Source organism: Haplochromis burtoni, unplaced genomic scaffold (assembly GCF_018398535.1).
Source record: "Haplochromis burtoni strain Fernald_Lab_line unplaced genomic scaffold, NCSU_Asbu1 Contig_36, whole genome shotgun sequence".
NCBI classification, from domain to species: Eukaryota; Metazoa; Chordata; class Actinopteri; order Cichliformes; family Cichlidae; genus Haplochromis; species Haplochromis burtoni.
This window is the reverse complement of record NW_024582397.1, coordinates 2,175,007-2,197,974: the sequence shown is the minus strand read 5'-3', so window position 1 is coordinate 2,197,974 and position 22,968 is coordinate 2,175,007. Positions and strand designations below refer to the sequence as shown.

Sequence of the window (22,968 nt, the reverse complement as noted above, 5' to 3'; positions counted from 1 at the left end):
TTCCGGCCCAATCTGAATTTGCATCAAAGGCTTGTGTTAATACTCTTGGGGTAAGCTTTTATTTGATTCACTAGTCCTTTGGTAAAAATTACCCCTCATAGTTTTGTACTCTCTCAGGTATCCTAATGATTTGATTCTGATTTTAGGTGCTGTGGTTTGGTTACAAAATGATACATCCGTTTCTATATATGCACATTCATAGTGTTGTAGTCATTATTATTTATCACCATTAAAGTCTGATGAATCTAGTAACATTATTATTTATTTCCACTGCAGGAAGTATGCCAAATGGCATTGATGAGATACGGCATGTTTACGTGGAGATGTCCTGTTTAGCGAGAGAAATGAGCTGTATGTCCTGACAGTATTTTAAATCTTGACTAAATGAAGTCATTGCAGCTGTCATCTTTTAACAGATCAACCTGTTTTATTACAAGCTGTTTCCTTGTAATCATTCAGCTTCTTTCAACCATTACATCTTAGCTGTCAGTCAAAGATACTAAGTTGCTTTATACATTTTTGCATCAAATATGCTTAAGACCAGTCTGCTTCTGATAGCTTGGCCTCAGCTCCGTTATAAAAAATTCAGTTATATATTATGTTCTGAGCTCTGCTTGAATTGCAAAAAAAAAATCAGTGTGACAAACACGATCATAAGCAGAACTTTGTGTGACTCACTCTGTATTCCTGTGTGACTCTAAATGTTCATTGCAGGGCATGACAGATCTTTCTAGTTTTTCTCCAGGGTTTCTTTACCCTACACCAGGCCTACAGGGTCATGTTGCCAGGCTGCATACCCATCATCTCATACATAAGTAACTACAATACTGTGCAAAAGTACACCTCATGTCTATATATTTTGTCTACTAAAGAGTCAAACTTCTTTGCTATATTTTTAAAGTGGTCTCGAGCAATTGTCTTCAAGCGCTTTCAAAGTTTTTCACCCATTTCCAATGATTGGATTTAAAATACACTAACCTGACCATTTTCATAGATTTATTGGCACTGACCTGTGAATCCTTGAAAGCCCCTAACTCTAAGGATGAGACACTTTTGTGTCTACACATTATAGATAACTTAGCAAAAAATGAAATTTAAATCATATCTTTAGGCACTTTGTTACTAGTAGCCTGTCACAAAGAGAGCATCTCTCGTGACTGAGGGCCCTCGTCTGTGTGGTAACAACTGGGTTTTCAAAGCTCATTTTCAAGCATGTGGGAGAAGTCCTTAAGTGTAGGAACATGAATGTTCTGAGGGTGAATGTGTCACTGCTGGAAACTAGACCTAATACCATGGGTCAGTTTCTCAAGCAGCCTTGACACATGAGACCCACATTCCATCTCTACAATTCCTTCCCTCCGTAACTGTGAAAGCACGCTGACCAGTGATCGTACCTTTAGACCAAATATCCTGAAGGTCTTGGTATCTCCTGATATGAGAAGTTGCCTGTCCATTAACTCTGCAATACGCTGAAGGGTCAGCTATCCATACTGCTGGTTGAGGGCATCCATTGTGTTGGTATAAGGGAACCTAAAGTTGCTACAGGAGTCGGCAATAAGCAGCTTAAGGTGATCCAATAATATCTGGAAACTGAAGCGTTTTGTTGCATCTGCTTTCCTGGGCCATCCTCAACCATGCAAATTCCACTGGATTTGGGTATACAAAATCTAGGATGGTAGGTATGGGACCCTGTAGTAGCGCTCCTGACCCCTACTGGACTCTGATGGGGGACCATGCTCCTCCCATGCAGGTAATGCATGGGATGACAGGATATGGCATTATTTTTGTGCCTCTATTCTGGGCGCACATTTTAAAAAAATTGCAAGTGCAAATGTTGCATTTTGAGGAGAAAATTATTTTGAGCAAAGAAAAGCTTAATTTGAGCAAACAAAATTCATTTCTGCGTGCAAGAAATGTATTTCAGTGTTTGCTATTATCCATATACACACACAATAACAGCCCCTCTCGCTCAGTTGTTGCATTTGCTCTTGCTCAGATTTCTGCTCTGTGTGCTGACAGATATCTGCGGACCTGCTCTCAGTGTGTTGCTCAACATCTCTGCACCCTACACGCTCAACTCTTTCTGTACACGTTATAAATGTGCCACAAAACCAACCATTCACAGACTTGTAATTGGAGAACAAAACAGCTAATCACAATCAGCTCACTAGCTACTCTATTCCGGAAGCACTGTCCAAAATGTAGCCAAATCCAGTGGAGTGGTTTGCTTTAAGCTAGATTAAAACCATTATAAATTTTTAAAACAAATAACATACTAACCAAAAATAGGTTTAGCTACACTAATACATTTCTTGTACGCAGCAGAATTTTGTTCGCTCAAATTAAACTTTTCTTCGCTCAAAATAATTTTCTCCTCAAAATGCAACACTTGCATTTGCAAAATCTTTTTATGTGCGCTCAGAATAGCAGCACAAAAATAACATCATAACAGGAGCGCTTTTTAACAAATACTGCATTTAAAATATTTATGTTGAACATTACAAACAGTGCTAATATAAATGCCTTGCATTATTACAATGCCATTAAGCCATATTACTGAGGCTCTAAAAATTAGCTATAATTTTACTTTGGAATTCTCTCTCAAGTTAATACGATTTGTACCTTTCCAGGTGTTAAAGGCACATTTAATGAAGTACTGAAAGGTACTGTTGCAGCCATCAGCAGTGAGAATATGATTTACACCACCAACTAAGCTGATTTTTGGCAGGATAAATGGTTTAACTGACTACCAACCATCTACTAATTGCTTTGCTTTTCAATGTTCAAACTCACAGTATCTTTAATTTCAAATGGAGTTCCATATCCTGTTTCTCAGCAGAATATGTAATACTGTAATTGCCTGCTCTCCATTTGTAGATTGCTTTTTTTCTTTTTTCTTTTTTTGCAGCTGACAAGTCCCCAAGGACACATAATTATTTCTCAGTTTTGTTCAGTTCTTTCACAGTACTTTATCATGTAGGGTAAGAAACTCCCACCCTCCTTTGCAGATATCTGATTAAGTTCTTCTTGAGCTTTAAGATTATAGTCTTATGCATTTTAGTTTGAGCCATATATTTGCACAGGATTGGTTCCATAGTACCAGTAATTTTAGCTATTCCTTAGCTGTATCGTGCAGTTGCTTTGAAACGTGTGAAACGAGGATTAAATTTCAAGCAGAAAAATACACTAATTGTTTATGTTTTCTTGAGTTATATTAATAGTATCACAAAAGTAAAACGAATTGGAACAATACCATTAAAAAAGTGGACTGAATTCTTCAGAAATAAGCTGCAGACATTTATGGTGACAGCGATGACTAGTGACAGCCTCGACGTCTTTTTTCAGAGAGGATATTATTCTGAACCTCCACGGTCTCTTTGACTTTAAAGGAATCTGTTTCTCTCCTGTTCTGTTACACTTACCATTTTATTCAATTTGAGACTTTGATGACAGTAATCTCCAGAATATGCAGTGTGTCTGTGGTTCCTTTTAAGAACTGCATGTTTTCACCTAAGGCATCATAAGTGCCTTTTTAGTCAGTACATCAAATGGTGCTACGCAGCAGATGCTCCAAAAAAAAACAAAAAACAGACTGTATGAGAGGCAAATGGGAAAACAGACTCCTAGATTTAAATTGTAGAATAAAAAAAATGTTTAAAAAAGAAATTAGAATCTTTATGGGTAATTTCACACCTTTTTAACAGGTACTGTGGTAGTGATTTTGAAAATGACTTTTATATTAGGTGGATATTGGGACTTTAACAGACAGATATTTAATCTTACACAAATCTCTTAGACCTTGTGGTTACAATTTTACTCAGAAATTAGATCAACTATATCATTTCTATGCATTTTTTAGACATTGTAAGGTGTTTTTTTCTGTTTATTTCACTCTCTGAGTTTTACAACACACCTGCTTTCTCCTTTATTTTTGCCTGTGTGCTATGCCTCGTTTGTAAGCACTAGTTTGCTCCAAATTATTCTATTCCTTGCAGAATGAAAACTGACTAGAGTTGTTTTGCTGCTGAGTTTTATACTATACACTACACTGGAGTACTTTTCTCTTTCTTATTTATTAAAAAGGTTAGTGCTTTCATAATTTGTTCTTTCAATTTGGACATCGACTTGCTGCAACAAATATCCACTAAAACTGAATTTGTTGTTATTGTTGACAAATTTAACTTCAGTTTCAGTTAACATCCTGAACATAAATGATTTATCCTTAAACTGTGTTCCACATTTTTTTCCCCCCAGATTTTGCAAGAGCTGTTGCAGCACGGCCTATATCATATGCAGCAGTATTACGAATGAAGCCAGACAGCTCTTCTTCAGTGCTCAACTCACGCGGCAGACCTCAACACTACAGCAGTGGGCTGGTGACTCCTGACTGGCCTGCTTTCTCCAGTCACCCCCTGTCAGCCCTGAGTCTGCATAGCTCTCAGGAGGACTATAGAAGCGAAGGTAAAACTAATGGAGCAGTCAAAATCTCAGTTTGTTTTCTCTCAAAAGTTTTTGATTTGTTAGAGTTTGCATTCATACTTGCATATATACAACCAAATGTTTCAATAGGGATACATATATATAAAAAAACAAAAGCTTATTAATGGGAGAATTTAGACAATTGTTTTGCTGCATAGAAGTCATCTCCCATTTTATCCATGGATACCTAATATTTGGGTCCCTTTTGACTTAATTTACACTTTATAGTATACATTGTTTAGCAAAGTAAGAAGAGAAAGCTGAGTATGTTTTTTCTTTTATGGCATAGTATGGCTTACTAGCTATCAATGTCAGCTTCTAACTCCTTATAAGTAGAGAGCGCCACTTTTTCGTGCTATTTTCTGTTGTTAGTTCTGGATTACATTCTCAGTCGGGGTCAACTACTTTCAAGTCACCCTATACAGGAGTGAGACCTGAATTGTGAAGTTCAGATGACAGTGTTCTCACCCGCCAAAATGAGCCTAACCAAAAGGGAAGGCACTCCAGAGTTTGACTGAGCTCCTCCAAAAGTAATTGGTGTGAATGCACTCTGCTATGTCTGCACTCTGGCAGGAGTTTGCCATATTAGGTTAGACTTTATATGTTTCTCTCTGTTTAGGTTTGGTCTGGAAATGAATTGTACCTATCCGTTATCACCGCATTCTCCGGGGAGACCAGGGTCATGCCCTTTGTAAAATTGAAGTGGGATCATTGCAATATTGTGCTCACTGTGCTTCTGCCAGCATAGAAAGAAATAATGGATAGCTATGTCAAAGACAAGATGTAATACCCAAAATGCACAATGGAAACACAACATCATAAATTTACATGGGTCACTTAGTGTCCTGATTTCAAGAATTAATAAGTCTTGAGGATCTAATGACACATTGATGCTTTGATGTGATTAATTACATCATGCTTATTGCATCTGGAAGGCTCATTAATGGAAATCTGAAGCAGTTTCTCTATTGTCAAACTGGATCAGTAGTTCCTAATAAAGTGAGTCATATTAGAAGCAGGCATAAAATTATAATATCTATCCTTTTTTTTTTCATTTTTTGTTTCCTTTGTTACCTTCTTTTCTGTTCCAGGCGCTTGTCTATTCCTTTCTGCCTATCTTTCTGCCTTTTTTACTTTCTGACAGCATTATCACTAGGTAGCCATAAAATGACTTACATCTATATAACCAAGGTGAAGGTAATGCCTCTTCACTGTCAGTGTTGACAGGACCATTATACCATTGCACCGGATTGATGTTCAGTGGATGAAATGGATGCCAACAAGTAATGTACCGTTGGTGGATTGAAGGGGATATTGCGTTTTTTGACTCTATGACTGACAGATGGCCATGACACTCGAAGTTGAATGACACATATGCTTGTGTATGTGTTTGTATTTTCTACAGACAAACACATAAACAAATACAAATGCACTTAAAGAATGATATGGGGGTTTTTTTTATCCAACTCTCAAGTGTTTTCAAATTATCACAAACATGTTGGTTGAACAGCTCTTCAGTATTGCTGTGAAGAAGTAATTGTCCCATTCCTGATTAGTAATTTGTTTGCATATTTGTCATACTTAAATGTTTCAGACACATCAAACAGATTCTCCTATTAGACTAAGATACCCAGTGTAAAAAAATATATAGATTTTAATTGAAAATACCATTCATTAAGAAAAAAAGCTATCCAAATCTACCTGGCAAAAGTCATTGCCCCCTAAACCTAATAACTGGTTGTGCCACCATTGGCAGCAAACCTGCAATCAAGCACTTGGCTGTTATGTTAATTGGGATTCCTAGATTGGCTGTAGGTGTAAATATGAGCACGAGTAGCCATCTGTCTCATGTCTATTTCTTTGTTAAACCTGTGATGCACTAGCAACCTATCCAGGAGGCTGTCTTTGGAGTGTGACTAGAAGCCTCATAGGGAACCCACACAGACACAGGGAGAACATACAAACACACTGAAAGGCTCCAGCCAGATGGTGGATTCGAACACAGGACATTCTTCCTGTGAGACAACAGTGTTAACTACAGCATCACCATGCTGCCCCTAAATAAAAATAAATGCATTTAAAAAGTGTTTAATCACAGTTAATTAATTATTTAACAAGCAGGGTAGTTACTTTTTCCCTTAGTAAGTTAAATCAGCAATTAAAAGATAAGATAACTTTTATTAGTCCCACATGTGGAAAATTTGTTATCTTACAGCAGAAAGTGGAGAGTACAAAGTTACAGTAGCAAAAACGTTTGAATAAGATAAGAGAATAAGAATAAGATACTATATACAATAGAATAAAATACAATGTTGTCAGAACAGAATTTTGTATTTACTCAGGTTGTCAGGTTTCTTTTCATATAAATGTCATTAAATTGTGTCAAATAATTGAGGAAAAAATTGTCCTTGAAGCGCAGATTCTTTCCCAGAAGCCTTGAAAATTGAGGGAAGTCTGGAGCCTGTTTATTTCTCCTTAATTGAGTATGTGGGTTGCACCCATGAAAAACTTTAGACAAATTGACATTCAACAAATGTATTAATTTAACAAGCAGGTACCTTGGTAGCATCTGGAACAACCATGCACAGCTGCAAAAGCCTGGCCTTTCATCCTCATGCTAGTGACCAACATAGTACCACACTGCCATGGGATGGCATCTCATTCTTCATCCAGCATTTGCAGCAAGTCAGCCAATGTGATTGTGTGTTTCTGACATAAACAGCATGCGAATGCTGATCCCACAAGTGTTCAGTAGGGTTAAGATCAGCACTGTAGGCAGGCCATTCCAACCTCTACACTCACAAGGGAGTCTGGAGGGAGTCCCTGATAAACCCTGCTCTGTGAGGACGAGTGTTGTCATGTTGGAGGATAGAGTTCAGTCTCAGACTGTGGAGATATGGGATTGCCACTTGTTGCAGATTCTCAAGTTCATCTCTCAGTGTCGTGATTGGCTCCAGTGATGACAAACGTTGCCAGTGAGGGATATACTGCCCAACACCATCACACTGCATCCACCAAAATCCACCAGCTGCCAGTGTACCCTGTCTCTGACATCCCATATTATATGGAACTTGGCCTTCAAATTGGAGAGGGTACTAGGACACACTAAAATAATGCTGCAACCTGGGTTTTGCAAAACATTAGCTTGAAGTTGCCCTGTCCAGATCTTTGGAGCAGATACCAACTGACCACTCTAGCTCTTTCTATCAGTCTATCAATCAATAATTCAATCATTCCATCAGAGTACTCTGCCTTCTTGTCACACTCCAAAGACAAACTCTTGAAATAAGTTGCTAGTGCATCACAGGGTTAACAAAGAGATAGCCAAGAGACAGACAGCCACTGATGCTCACATGTAGACCTAAAACCAATTTAGAATGCTGTAGGAGGATAGAGTTCAGTCTCAAACTGTTAACAGTCATGCTTTAAACTGTGGGAGGAAACTGGAACACTTGGAAAAAAACCAAACAATCACCAAAAGAACATTCAAACACCATATAGAAAAGTGCCAGTCATTCAGTGGTTCAAACCCTGAGGCAACTGTACATAGCACTGCCCCACCGTACCCATAGTAAAGTCAGTTAAATCCATATTATGTTTGCCTTTGAGCGCAAACAGAATGCATATGAATTTTTCCTGTGGCTGTCTGCACAATAATGCATTGTAAATAATATACTGTGTACCAGAATTACAGTGTTGCCAAGAAAGACAGTGATAGTCATTTATTGTTTAGGCTCCAGCATACTGGATTTAAAATTAAACACTAAGTGTGAAGCTTAAGTGTTAATTTTCTGCTTTAATCTGAAGGTGTTTACATCCTCACTGATTGAACACTGTAGGAATTCTCTTCCTTGTTAAACATATTTCCCTCGCTTAAGGAGATGAAACTTAATTTAAATATTCAATACTGCTGGATGTTATTATATATTATATATTATTATCAGATGTAATAATATATCATTCTTATAATAATATGATTTAGACTGATGAATTAGGTCCACATATTTGTATGCTGATTGACATCACAATAAAAATGGGTGCTGCTCAGCTCGATATTATCTAATATCACTTCCTGAGTTTAATTACGTTTTTTAGGTTGTCTGTCCCTATGTTTTTCTGTTCCTGCAATATATAAATATAAATATAAATATCATATAAATTCCATGTGAATGTATATTATGATAAGTCAATTCTGGCATTTCCTGCACCTTTTAGCAACATATATTATATGTTATGACATGGACTCACCTGAAACTTGATTGTGTTTGAAATACAAATATTTTAATAATTTTCAGTGGCCCATTCCCTAAACTAAGCGGGACAGGTGCAGCACACTGATATTGCTGAGTTTATGTCTGAATGTGCAGACAGAGCGCCGTGTAAATAAGATGCAGAAAATGTAAAGACCTGATGGGCTTCTTTTATTTTTAGAACTAGTAACACTGCAAGGACTGACATCAGTTGCTTTATATGCACTGTAAGGTTTGCAACTTAATATTGATTCATTTTCCTCCAGTGATGAGGATATTACTTCAAAAGCTATTTATTTCCCTGTAGAACAATGAATTGCTGACAGTATGAAAGAGATTATATACAGCACGGGAAGAAAAAACAACATGATTCCCATTTCGTCATTGGATTATTTCTAAATAGCGGCAAATACTCAAGATTGAGTCACTCGTATTGTTGCATTGCTGACATTATGTACCAGATCAAATGCAGTGTCAGCTAGTGATGAATGCCCTAAGTGTATTAAAATGGGTTCTGGGGATAATTCTCTGATTGTTATTGCCATGTTTATCTTCCAAATGTTATCTCTCCAACTCTCACACACGATGATGCTCTGCTCTTAATGACAACGGTTAACTGAACTAAATCTATGGTTACAGTTGTGGCCACAAATGTGACAAATATTTTGGATGTCAGAGCCAAAACATGAAGACTGTAAAAAACAATCTTGAGAAAGTGGCTCACATCCAAACTGGGTGCTGCAAGAATTTCAGTTCAGTAGTAGAGAATTCAATTGAGGATTGTTATGTAGGTTAACTAAATTATAAAAATTACATTTTACACTAGCAAAGTTGCCATTAACTGAATGTACTGATAGATTCTGAAACTGTTAGTGTTGTCAGGAAAAAAAAAATTTTTGTGACAAAATAAAGCAGAGTTACTTCTGTTATTTGTTTCTCTTTTCTCTCCTAAACCAATTCAAAAGTATCACATAAATAAACAGTATTGCAAAATATAGGATAAAAACCTTCCCTCAGGCCAACTAAAGCAAAATGCTCAGTGTAATTATGTCTGTTAACCAGTTGGTTGTTAAGCTGGCTGTCCCATTGGCATTGCATGGAGCCACTGCAGGTTGGAAGTTCAATGATTATGAAGTTAACAAAAATAGCTGATATTATCATGCTTAGCTTTGAGTTTTTTAATGTCAATGAAAGGTAGGGAAGGTACGTGTTAGTCTCTGACGAGGGCATGATGCTGCTTAAACTACTGATTTAAACAGCAGCATGCATGACTTGCATATATATATATATATATATATATATATATATTCAGCTACTATATTCTCCTGTGTCACATGCAAACTTCAAAGAAGCTCTGTTTACAGAGCTTAGAATATCCCTAAATTCATCATCTCACAGAAAAACAATTCTTTTGAAGAACACAAGATTCAGCTGTCTTTTGCAATGTCTGTAACTCTGATGTGTAATGCAACTAGGAAGCCTGCCGTACAAGGTGCATCACTTTTCTGTTACCAGCCGAATGAAACAAAGAGCACTCGGAAGAAACAACGCAACTGCAACAGGGACTGTCAAGCAGGAAACTCCAGGGCTGAATGATACTGAAATAAATAAAAAAATTACTGACATTTCGCTTCTGTCTATTATATATTTCTTTTTTTTAAAAAGGCAGGCTTTTTCCCCGGCTGACTTGAGAAGCTCTGTTTGATAATAATTAATTATTCTACAATCTTTGAGGTGATTTTTTTTGGGGATGTGCACCAGTATAGAAAAACTGAAAAATATTTTTTGGGCGTAAAAACGATCAATTCGTATACTTTAATACTATACAATACACCGAACACTAGAGGAGACGCCCCTCTGAAGGCCCATCATTATTGCTCCCTTCCTCAGGAGTGAGACTATTTTCTCCAGCACCATGCTTGTCGCCGAAAGGTGGATGCTCATGGCAGAATGTGTAACCCCTCCTTAACAGGTCCCATTTTGTGGGAGGGAGGAGTTGCAATCTGTTCAGAGAAAAGCAGAAGACTGGCACATTGAGAGAGGATGTACCCATGTGCCCTGTCCTGCTTGCTGGCAAGAAGGCTGCAAGGACGCCTGCACAGTTTTGTTTGGCCTGCACCCCAAACTCAAATGTTGCCTTTTTGTTAGATGCTCATTTTGCAGTCTGCCGCTCAATAGGTAACAAACTGGGTGTTTTGTAAATGGATTTTAAAATCTATGCACCAAAGAACCCTTCAGTTGAAGTAAATCAACTTATATGTGTCATAACAATTTAGTTTTCCTTGTCTGACACATATCCTCTGATGTGATTATTGACACATTACTGTGTCAGAGCTAGAAGGACATTGAAAACATTATACCTCCAAAAAACATTGATGTCTGGGTAAGTTTTTTGTAACCTGTAGTTCAGTGGCGTTTACAACTAAAGTTTTCTCTGTACTGTTGTAAAACAATCGTGTCTTGTATATATTGGTATAGCAAATTGGTTGACAGTTTCATCTTAGCTCTTTCATTAAAATCTATTTAATGAGGTTACACTGTAGGTACCTCTGGACTCCTAACAACCCATGTGTCCCCCATGTATGCTGCACGCTTTCAACTAAAAGAACAAAAGTATGACAGTTTTCCCTTTGAACTGCGCACATGCATTTGATGACAGTTGTGCTCTGTGCCTTAAAATGAAAGATCAAAAGTGTTCAAAATATCATATTTCTTTGCTTTTGGGATATCCTATGAGTTAGGAAGTCAGTGATGTGGTAACGCATGGCTGGTAACTTTCTAGTGCGCATTATGCATTTATAAGTTTAATAGTTCATTTACCTACTGCTTACTAATAACAGAGGCTAAAATAATGATCTAAGATAGATTTTTAACTTGAGGTCACAAAAGTAACAGAGTAGTAAATGCCTCTAAACAATGTGCAGTTATTAATTTGGTGTAAGAAATAAAGATACAAGATAACTTCAAGTCTTCTTCCTGGAAGACTTGAAGCTTGTATAGCTGCAAAGGGCGGGCTGATATTAAACCCTATGGATTAATAACGGGATGTCACTCAAGTTCATATGCATATTAAGGCAGATAAGCAAATACTATTTTCAATACAGCGTATTTGAAATGAGCTTGTGTTCCCATTTAAATGCAATGGTCTGTCTTATTACATTTGTTTGTATATAGCAATTGATTAATACCATATTAAAGCACTTATATTAGAGTTACATACAGTAAATAATTTTGCTGAATATCAGATAAGGTCCTTTTAGTGTGTGTGTGTGTTGTTGTTGTTGTTGTTTTTTTTATTTTTTTAATGTATTCTTCTGCTTGCCAAGAGTGTTATTTTAAAAAAGAAAGAAAGAAATAGAGGCCTGGTATCCACCATAGCAAAGAAGGTGAACACTGCAGAAAGATTGACAGAAAAAATAATGCTTGTGTTATAATATTCCCTCCAACAAATAAAAAAATGCCTGTTTTCTGCTCAGTGGCAGCATCTTTAAATTATTCTGTAAAAGGACAGAAACAAATCTGTAAGAAGAGAAGATGGATAACAATATCGTACTAATGTTATCAGTCCCCTAACATGGTTGTTTACCATTTGATACCTTTGTTTAGCAAACTGTATGTGCTTGGATATCAAGTGCAAAGCCCAAAGAGATAGAAGATGTACACTCCCTGCTTTGCACTCCCAAGCCAGGGCAACAAAAATACTTTAGTAAATAGCAAAGTCAGGACCATCACTTGTCTTTCGTTAATCACTCGCCCATTTAGTCAAACAGCAGTGTGTCCAAAAACGTCTAAAAGAAATGGGATAAAAGCTTAATGGATAATCTTAAAGGTTTAACTTATATCATCATTCATTTTTAACGTAAGAAACCTAAAAGATTACCCTGAGGAAAGGATCACTTCTAACTTCAAAAGCTGTTATAGCTCTTGGAAGGACAATGCTTTCCAGGTGTTCTTGCTCAAAATTCAGTTTAGAGTGCCATTTTGAGCATTACTCAGTTCTTTGTAATGTTAGAACTAACAGATTAATTATAAAATATATCGCTCAATCTGGAATGCACTAATTAGCCACAATATTAAAAAACAGACAGGTGAAGGGAATATTTTGTCCATAGTGCAGTGATCTTCCCTCAGGTCCTCACATATATCTAACTGTTACTTTGACATGGACTAACCACTGGCAGCAACCTCCCTCAGCAGGAAAATGTAACCTGATGGCTTAAGAATCACAACAAGGAGTCCATCAACCTAGCCTCCAAGCTCTCTAGATCCCAATCTTGGTGACCATCAAAAATGCACCAAAGCAAGTCCAATCCACAGCGCCCCATCTTGTAACCTAAAGTCCCCAAATCCCACAGTGCACCCCAGACTTGTCATGTCCTTGCCCTGACTTGTCAGAGCTGCTTTTACAGAATCAAAGTGATACACACAATATTAAGCAGGTGGTTTTAATGTTGTGAAAAATTGCAAATTTCCTACTGTTTCATGCACAAATCAAATTCCAGAGTTCATAGAAAGCCCCCTGGCACTCTGTTATGATAATTATAATCATCTTCTCTCCATCTCTTCTTTTGTTGTAGAAAGTGAAGAGTTTGGGCCTGTTTTTATCCAGGAGCCAGATGATGTTATTTTTCCTTTGGATTCTGATGAAAAGAAAGTGGTGATGCACTGTGAGGCACGGGGGAATCCACCACCCACATACAGGTGTGGCATTTGTTTGTCTGTGTGCTAATTGAAATTTCAGCTTTAACTCGAAAATAAGTTGGTCATTCATCACAAATATAACAAAAACCTTATTCCTCTTATGTTTTTCAGTTGGTACATCAATGGGACGCAGGTAGATTCAGAGGCAGATTACCGCTACACATTCATCGACGGAAACTTAATTATTTCCAATGCAAGTGAGATCACTGACTATGGAAAGTACCAGTGCAAAGCAGAGAACAGCATTGGGATTGTCCTCAGTCGAGATGCTTTATTACAGTTTGCATGTGAGTATGATTTCTCTGCTTTATTACACCAACTTTCTACCTAGTAAAGTTCAGATAACCGCACTGTAAGTCAGTATTTATTAAAACAAATGGAAAGTGCATTTCATTTTTGTCAGACTAAGAACTTCTATGAAGCAAATACTTAGCTTTAAGCCCTTTTGTCTCTCTGAGTCAAAATAGCCCTGTTTGGTTCTAGGGATAAATAAACACTATACTTTGTTTTGTTTTGTTGCTGAATATAGTTCCCACAAGCTCCATCTGATACTGCTAAAGGGGTATATGCACTCGAGTGCAAGTGTTAAATGAGACCAAACTGCACGTTTCTTCCCACAGTATAATAAATATCAGAGGGCACACATGGAATCACCAGGGACACTATCCTTTAGTCAAAATGCATTGTTGGGGTGCTCTACAGTTTCCTCAGGGTTGGGGTGCTCTACTTTCCTCAGGGGCAATGACCATACTACTCTTACCAGTAGTTTACCATTCTCAGTCACTGAGTTGTTGCTAGAAAGAAAGGTACACAGTCTCATCCAGTGTTATGGAGCTTTAGAGTTCCTACAGAATTACTTAAGATGCATCACTAGATTGGCCTGCAGCTGTGTAGCTGTGTAACTTCTCAATAAAAACACAGCATTTCTTGACACCCAGAGAACCAAGTGCTTTCTTTACTTTTGGTTGCATTCATTCACAAAGTTTCATATATATCAATATGATCCAAGTGAATAAAAATCAAAAGAGGACCAGTCCTAATTTAAGTGTAAGGCAGATTGCTTGGCAGGCTGGAATGCCCAGATGGTAAAGCACAGGCTTCAAAAAAGTTGTGCCTGTTTGTGAGGAACGCAAGATGTACTTCAACATGTACCCTCATCTGTGTTCTCAAACATATCCAGATCTTTTTCTCCTCCTTTTTAAACTTAAGGGTCATGTACAAATTTATGCTTGAGTTTTTTACTTCTAAAAAAAACAAACTAATCTACAACCAATTTATCAGGTTGCATTATCTATACCTAATATTAGCATTATTTTACTGCTATGCTGTTATTATCCCATTTAAGCACCTAGTGTATTTATAAGTCTAAGCCCAAAGCATAAAGATGTTGAACATGGCAAACATGGGAAAATATAGAAGGTGTTTCCTTTGTGAACTTCCTTAGGTTTCACAGTGGAGGACCCTGACAGCTAATGCTGTTGACTATCTCAAAGTAGTTCTCATATCCGAGGCAATGGGTATAAGAATAGATACATGTGAGTGAAAATTTAAAAGGTAAACATGAACCTTCATCCTCTATATTCAGGGAATCCAGTGGCTATGTTATACTACTGTGGGTATTTTGCTGGCGTTCTCATGACCCACTCGGTTCCTCTTGGAGGAACTGATGATTTTAAATTAATACAAACTAATTACCATACTTCCCATACTAACACACTCTGTTAATTCATTTAGGTTTTTTCCCCCCTTTTAGGGTATTTGTTTTTACTTAGAAGATGGTTAGTAGTGTGCTTCTGAAGTTTTAGGCCTTACACAACAACTTCAGACAGCACTGAATGACAGCAAATGTCTGTAATCCCCAGTAAAATTAAGTAGAGTACCAAATAAAACTGTAGAGTCCACCATTGTTTCGATAAATTTAATCTGTCTTGGCCTGACTCTGTATCAACCATCATATTTAAAGAGGCACATTTGTTGTTTTTCAGCATTGTGTTTTAAAGAATCAGTTTTCTGTTTTGCAATGGACTCTTTATGTATAGCTTTTTTAGTTTTGTGTAAATACTTTTTAAGTTTCATTTCTATTGATCTAAAATCAGTAAAGATGCATTTTTTGGGCAACCAGCATATGATTTGATTTGAAGCAAATAAGGGTTTGTGAGATTTGCAAATCATTCCATTTTTATTCACACAGCATTCCAACTTTTTTTGGAACTGGGGTTGTGGATCATATTTTGGTCACTCTTTGTTTACTGTTGCAGTTCTTCAAGTGTGTGCATTTTGCTTTGGTAATCATCTTGAAAAAAATGTGGTTTGAGCAGATAGTAAGGTTAGGGATATGTTGTGTTGATTGGCAGGTGTGTCAGGTGAAATGATGGCCAACTGTCACACATCAACTTCATCCAAACAACCTTTCCACAAAATTGGATTTTCTAGTTTCAATAACAGGCAGGTCATCATGTTGTTACTATAGATATATAGATAGATATATAGATATATCTATATAGATATATATAGATATAAAATTCAATGAGTATCAAACACTGCAAGTACTGCTGTTTGATACAATCCTTACACATAGTTCATTATGCTAAACTGTTATACCTGAGAGCAATAAAAAAAATGTATGCACAGAAAACAAAATTCATATGTTTTGTTATGATGTAATTAAAAAAATAAGCTCTAATAAGAGAAACTTTCTAAAAAATTTCAAAGATTGTGTACTATGTTTAACAGCTGCTTTGCTGTTTATTTAATAATGATATTTAACATGGGATTTGTGTGACTGAAGCTGCCTTTGCTAAACCATGAGCAGAAATAGAAGTCCAATCATTTCTTCTCTTCACTAGATTCATTCCAGGTTTTTTTCTACCATGTAAAATAACACATCTGTGTGACTGTTTCTTTTGCTTCGTGCACTACAAATATTCAGCAGCGTGAATGTGCAGTAGGCTACATTTCTTTAAAGTGCAGCCCTTCAAAAGGCTAGCCACAGAAACAAAGAAAGGTGCCCTGCAGCACACATTTAAATGCAGAACCTTCCTTCGCTCTTTCAGCATATCAAATGGTGGGTATTTATCACTCAGCATGAAGCTCAACTTTTCCTTCCCTTTTCATGTTAGCACTGCACATTTTTATGCAGTAGCACAGTGGTTGATTGCTTTACCTGGTTCAGATTCATATGGGTACTTCTTTTCCATGTAAACTGAACGTTTTAATGGAGTAATTGATGCTTTATTGAACTAGAAATCAGTGTTCAAGCTATGTGACTTGTGGAATGCATTACACGCATATTGAACAGCATATAGAAACCTGGCTTCTTGTAACTTTGACTTTAGATTGGAACATGATTACCCCAGTTAGATTGTAGAATTTAAAGCACAGCGCTGTAAATACTAAAGTCCTGCACCTGGTCTGAAAGAAGCCTCCAACTTTTATATAGTACCTGCAGCAGGTTGAGTTTGATTCACGCCTACTTGAAATACTAAAGGTTAATGGGCTTGATATTGTTTTGCACAAAAACTTAATAAGTACTATCAGAGAACATCTTGAAAGCCTCATCATAATATCATCATAATAAACATTCACAGCCCTTGTGTGTGTGTCAGTTCACCTAAATGTTTATGCTACTTTATATGACTCAGGAAACTTTTGTTCTCTATTTCACACATTACAGTAATGTGTGAATTGTAATGGATAGTGAGTCAGATGAGCTATTGCATCTCTGGTTATGTTATATAATAGTAATAATAATAATAATAGTAATAATAATTAATATTATTATTCATTTTAAATTTATTTTAAATAAATACATTTTTTTTAACTTATTGGACTGAATCAATTTGAGTAGGCTGTCAGTGTCCCTCATTTATGGTGGTGGCTCTATGTTAATGCACTATATTCATTTATCTCGCTATAGATAGCGGCCATACTGATCACAGCCCTGCTTCACTGAGTCATGAGAGAGTAAAGAGTGGACAAGGCAGAGTGCATGGGGAAAGGTTGAGTCAAGGCTCTATATATTCTATCCACTGGTCGTGTACTCTGTTCGAAAGATGTTTCAGTAGGATGCTTTTTTTCTCTTTGTTTTGAAATTCTGAGCTACTGAACTCACACTTGGGCTGCTTTTCAGCCGTGACTTTGAAGGCAGCAGGCAGAAAGGAGGCGTCTGATCTTTCTCTCCGAAGAGTCCTTCTCCCCCTCTTCCTTTTTGCGGACGTGAGGCTGGCCAAGGCTCAAGTCACTCCAAGCTGTACAGTAGTAATGAAATTATCAGGATGCTTTAAATCAAGCACTGGAAGAGCCACACACACCACTCCGATATGTTCTACATTATCAGATGTAAAGCTCATTGATTGAATTGATTCATACTGACCTTGAAACAACGGATTTACATTAAGCACCTGTTCCTTTGCTTGCTGCAGATTTCATCACTGACTTGGATTTTAAACATTTATATGGACATATGTTGACTTGTAATTTTTCTGGAAGCTTTAATGGCCATGTTCTTTTTTTTTTTTTTACGTTATTGAAAAAGTCAATAATATTAACTCTGGTACATAGCTTTAGCTTGTAAAAGGACGTTATATATTCTTCTGGTTTCATACCATATTTAATGACTGAAGCACCCACTTGGTCTTAATTTGTCCTGTATGTTAAGTGATCATTCTGTCTATATAGCTTTTTGCACTTGTTAATCAAATAGTACTTCAGATTTCTTAGTGCTTACCTGATATCCCCCTTGTGTTGCTTCTTCCTGTAAAATGTTGAATTTCCTGTGTGCCTGGAGTTGTTTCCCAGGAATTGTCTACCTTTACCGTGTGTTTCAGACACACATCATAGCAAGTGTAGGCCCTTAAAGTAAATATACTAAGGTCTGGAATATCATTCATTATTGACAAATTTAGGCAAGCTGCCCAAGAAGACCCTTCTCTCCACAACATGTAGCCTGGCAGAATTTATTAAAGGGAGAGAATATACTGAAACGCTCATATCCACATCTGGTTGCTGCCAACTCCCGCAGCCACGTTGTAGGTCTGTAATTACTGTGGCTGTACTCGTGTCTGTGTTATTTACTCACCAATTACTCACTCAGTCATTTCATATTTTATCCTATTTTATCATTAGATAAAAAATCAATGTAGCTTCCTCATTGTCTGCTTACTAATTAAATATATTGATCAAAGATAATGCATGAGTTATGTTGGAATAAAAAAGGGAAAAGATGCAGAACAAAGCTACACTGACAATAGAAGACAGGGTGGTGACAGCTGCGGGTGAATCAATAGGGAGCGCAGAGACAATCATTTCCATCCGTGCTCTGGTGGCATGCTGTTTCCAAATGGGCCAAGGTATTATGACAGAGTATCTCTAGGATAGCTGTCCAAGACAATTAAAACAGGAAAAAATGGCAAGACAGCTACGGATGGGAATCAGAAATTGGTTCCGGTTCAGGACCTGTTCCAATCTATCGGAACTGTATCACTCCTGCTTTTTCCTTTTATCAGTGCTGGCATGTTTTCTGACATGAGCACATTGCACAACAGTGACATCAAAGTCATAACTGTGAAGCATGTGCAAATGTGCAAACTTTTTTCTTTTTCTTCTTTTATTGTTTTTATTATTATCTCTTTTATTGGGACAGCTGTTGAACATAACAGTAGTTTGCCTTTTTACATTTTCTTTGCTGTCACATTTTAACTTATAATTGAAAAATAAAGAAGACGGAAAAAGAAGAGAAAAGAAAAGAAGAAAAAAACAAAAACAAACAAAAACAACCCCCCAAAAACAAAACAACAAACAAACAAACAAACAAACAAACAAACAAAAAAAACCAAACTAGGGTTAGGAGGCAGCAGGGCAGGTAGGTTTACGTAGAACTCAGGGTTGTAACATCATACACAAAATCACACCTCATATGCTTAACATAGTCTGTCCATTTAGACCATATTCCGTAGAAGGTATCCCTCTGAAGTTTAAGAGAAAATGACACTTTTTCCATCGTATAGATCTCTTGTACAGAATGTATCCAGTCTTCTATCGTTGGTGGTTCAGGCTTAAGCCATCTTCTCGTAAGAGGCTTTTTACTTGCGGCCAGAAGGATATACAGGAGTCTTCTGTCGTTGGAATTCAGTTTATCCACTGGTGCATTGCACAAAAACATGGTCTCAAAAGTTGAAGGAAAAACAAATGAAAAAACATTTTGTAAATGATCATGGATTAGAGACCAATACTGGCGAATATCTTTACAGTCCCAAAAGATGTGGAAATGGTTAGCTCCATCTCCCCCACATCTCCAACATTTATCACCAATTCCTCGATATCTTTGTTGAGCAGGGGTAATGAAAAATCTCATAATGCTTTTCCAGCAAAATTCATAGCCCACTGTATCTTGCATGCGTGAGCCCAACACTTCTCTGTAATTGTCAAATTACCCTCCTTTTCCCACTTCGCTTTAATATACAGAGTGCTGTCGTTTTTACACCGCCGGATGCTGTTATATAATTTAGAAATAATTTTACTTTGCACTTCAGATTTGGTTAGTAATAAGAATGTTTCTACAAATTGTAATTCGTTTAGGTTCACTTTTAAGTTTTGATTAAAATAATTTCTGATCTGTAGATATCTAAAAAAATCATCAGATCCCAAGTCATGTTTACTCCTTAAAGATTCAAAGCTTTGAAATGCACCCTTATGGACAAATGAATAATAATTAGTTATACCTTTTGAAATCCAGTTTTTGAATCTATTATCATATTGATTTGGAGTAAAATCTGAATCATATGCACACCATCTTAAAACCTTAGAGGCATTTTCCAAACCACCAATTTTTATTACTTCTTTCCAAGCAGATATCATTATTTGTAGTATAGGTTTATCTGCCATATGTATTTTATTCTGCAATTTTATGTCCGATATTAAAGCTGAAACTGGTATTTCTTTTACTATTGTTCCTTCAACATCTTTCCATCCGGCGGTGTAGTTTGGACAACAGAGACAAATCAGCGGTCTTAACTGAGCTGCACAATAATATTCTCGTAGACAGGGAAGCCCACGACCTCCCTTTTCTTTCTTTAATTGAAGCGTTTTATATTTAACTCTAGCTTTTTTCCCATTCCAGATATATTTTGACAATGTTCTATCCCATACCGCAAACTGTTTTTGTGGTATGGTAATCGGTAGAGACTGAAACAAATACAGCAGTCGGGGAAGAATATTTAATCTGATTGATTCAATCCTGGAGTGTGGGGAGTGCCTGTGAGGGACAAGTTAATGTTAAAAGTAAGTCGTCAGCAAATAATGCTAATTTCTGTTCCCCTCCTGGCGTTCGTACTCCTGTTATATGCTGACTCTGCCTAATCCACTGACTTAATGGTTCTATAAACAAAGCAAAAAGCAGCGGTGAAATGCAGCAACCCTGTCGTGTCCCTCGTTCCAGTATAAATGATTCGGTGAGGTCCCCATTGATTTTGATTTTAGCTGTTGGTTTGTTGTATAACTCTGAGATAATATCAATTATAGATTTATCAAAATTAAACTTCTCAAGCACTTTGTATAAAAAGGACCATCTCACTGAGTCAAACGCCTTCTCGGCATCTAAGCTTAACACTAAGGTCTCTAATTTTTGTTTGTCAACTTGCCGCAATATGTGCAAAACCTTTCTGATGTTGTCCTGGGCCTGTCTATGTTTAATAAAACCCGTTTGGTCATTATGTATTAACCTAGGTAATATCATTTCTAGTCTCTTAGAGATAATAGATGTGAACAACTTGTAGTCAATATTCAATACACTGATTGGGCGATAGTTGCTACATTCTAATTTATCTTTTCCTTCTTTTGGTATAATGGAAATTATTGCTTCCCTCCATGAAGGAGGGATAATTTTCTTTTCCATTACCCAATTAAATGTCTTTATCATGGTGGGGATCAAATGATCCTGCATTATTTGGGTGGCTGTAGCTCAGGTGGCAAAGCAGGTCAGCCACTAATCAGAAGGTCGGTGGTTTGATCCCCGGCTGCCTCCTGGCTGCATGCCAAATATCTTCGGGCAAGATACTAACCCCATGTTTGCCTACCGGTGGTGGTCAGAGGGCCTGGTGGTGCCAGTGTCCGGCAGCCTCACCTCTGTCAGTGAGCCCCAGGGCAGCTGTGGCTACAACGTAGCTTGCCATCGCCAGTGTGTGAATGTGTGTGTGTGAATGACTGAATGTAGTGTGAAGCGCTTTGGGGTCCTTAGGGACTAGAAAAGCACTATACAAATGCAGGCCATTTGCATTATTTTATACCATTCAGGGCCGAACCCATCTGGCCCCGCCATTTTCCCTCCCTTTAATCTTTTAATTGCCAAGTAAATTTCTTCTTTAGTTATTGTGGACAACAGCATTTTATTTTGTTCCTCTGTCACACCTTGCAACTTTAGACCTGACAAGAAAATATTGACAATAGAGTTGTTATCTACAGGAGATTGGGAGTAAAGTTTTCTGTAGTAATTCTGGAAGCATAGTTTAATTTTCCCCAGTTCAGTTTCTATTTGTCCATTAAGAGGATTCTTTATTCTATGTATAGTCCTCTCTGCTTGTTGCTTCCTAAGTTTAAGAGACAGAAGTCTTAGTGATTTCCTCCCTACCTCGCATTGCTGTTGTTTAATAAAAACGATTTTCTTTTGTATATCCATCATATTTAAATCATCTATTTTTTTCTTAAGTTTTATTATGTCAGATTTGATATCATCATCCAGCGTCACAGAATGTAGATGTTGTAGCTCTAACAATTTGTCTTCTAATTGACAACGGTTTTCCCACCTAGATTTTTTCAGGTAAGAGGATATACTAATTATTTTTCCTCTAATTACTGCCTTCAATGCATCCCATAATATTCCTGGAGATACCTCCTCATTTTCATTATACTCTAAATAAGTTTCTATTTCCTCTTTCAAACTCTCTTTAATATTTGGATAATTTAAAATGTTTGTATTCAGCCTCCATAAGGTTGATCTATTTTTGCTATTCAGGCAGATCTCAAGATAAACCGGGTTATGATCTGAGATGGTACAAGCGCCTATTTCACAGCTTTTAATTCTAAATAGGTCATTCTTAAACATGACAATATAATCTAGCCTAGAATATACATTGTGTGGAATTGAGAAGTGGGTATACTTTCTGTCATTTGGGTGTAAATCTCTCCACACATCTAGTAGTCCAAAATCGTCCATAAAATGCACCATTCTTCTTCCAATACTCCTCTGATCGCCTTTTCCATTTGAAGAGTCTAACTTGGCATTTAATGTGACGTTAAAGTCACCACCGCAAATGAAAATTCCCTGACTCCTTGTTGTTGCCAAATTCAAAATCTGCCCATATAAGGACCAGTCACTGCCTGGGGGAATATACACATTTAAGAGAGTAGTCATAATACCCTGAATTTTACCCATTATCAATATATATCTGCCTTCTTTATCTTTAAATTCCAAAATATGTTCATAGTTCAAAGTTGAGGATATCAAAACTGCCACCCCCCTTCGCCTCCCAGAACTATGGGAGGA

General features: G+C 37.1%; 1 protein-coding gene across 4 annotated transcripts in view; it reads left to right on the top strand.

Moving 5' to 3' along the window:
• Positions 1 to 22,968, top strand: part of cntn5 (contactin 5) — a 116,616-nt gene that overhangs the window by 46,635 nt on the left and 47,013 nt on the right. For all 4 annotated transcript variants that reach the window (XM_042219692.1, XM_042219691.1, XM_042219690.1 and 1 more), the window contains exons 3-5: positions 4,255 to 4,461; positions 13,307 to 13,430; positions 13,542 to 13,717. In XM_042219692.1, the coding sequence (XP_042075626.1) occupies positions 4,255 to 4,461; positions 13,307 to 13,430; positions 13,542 to 13,717 (507 nt within the window). The remainder of the gene's footprint in view (positions 1 to 4,254; positions 4,462 to 13,306; positions 13,431 to 13,541; positions 13,718 to 22,968) is intronic.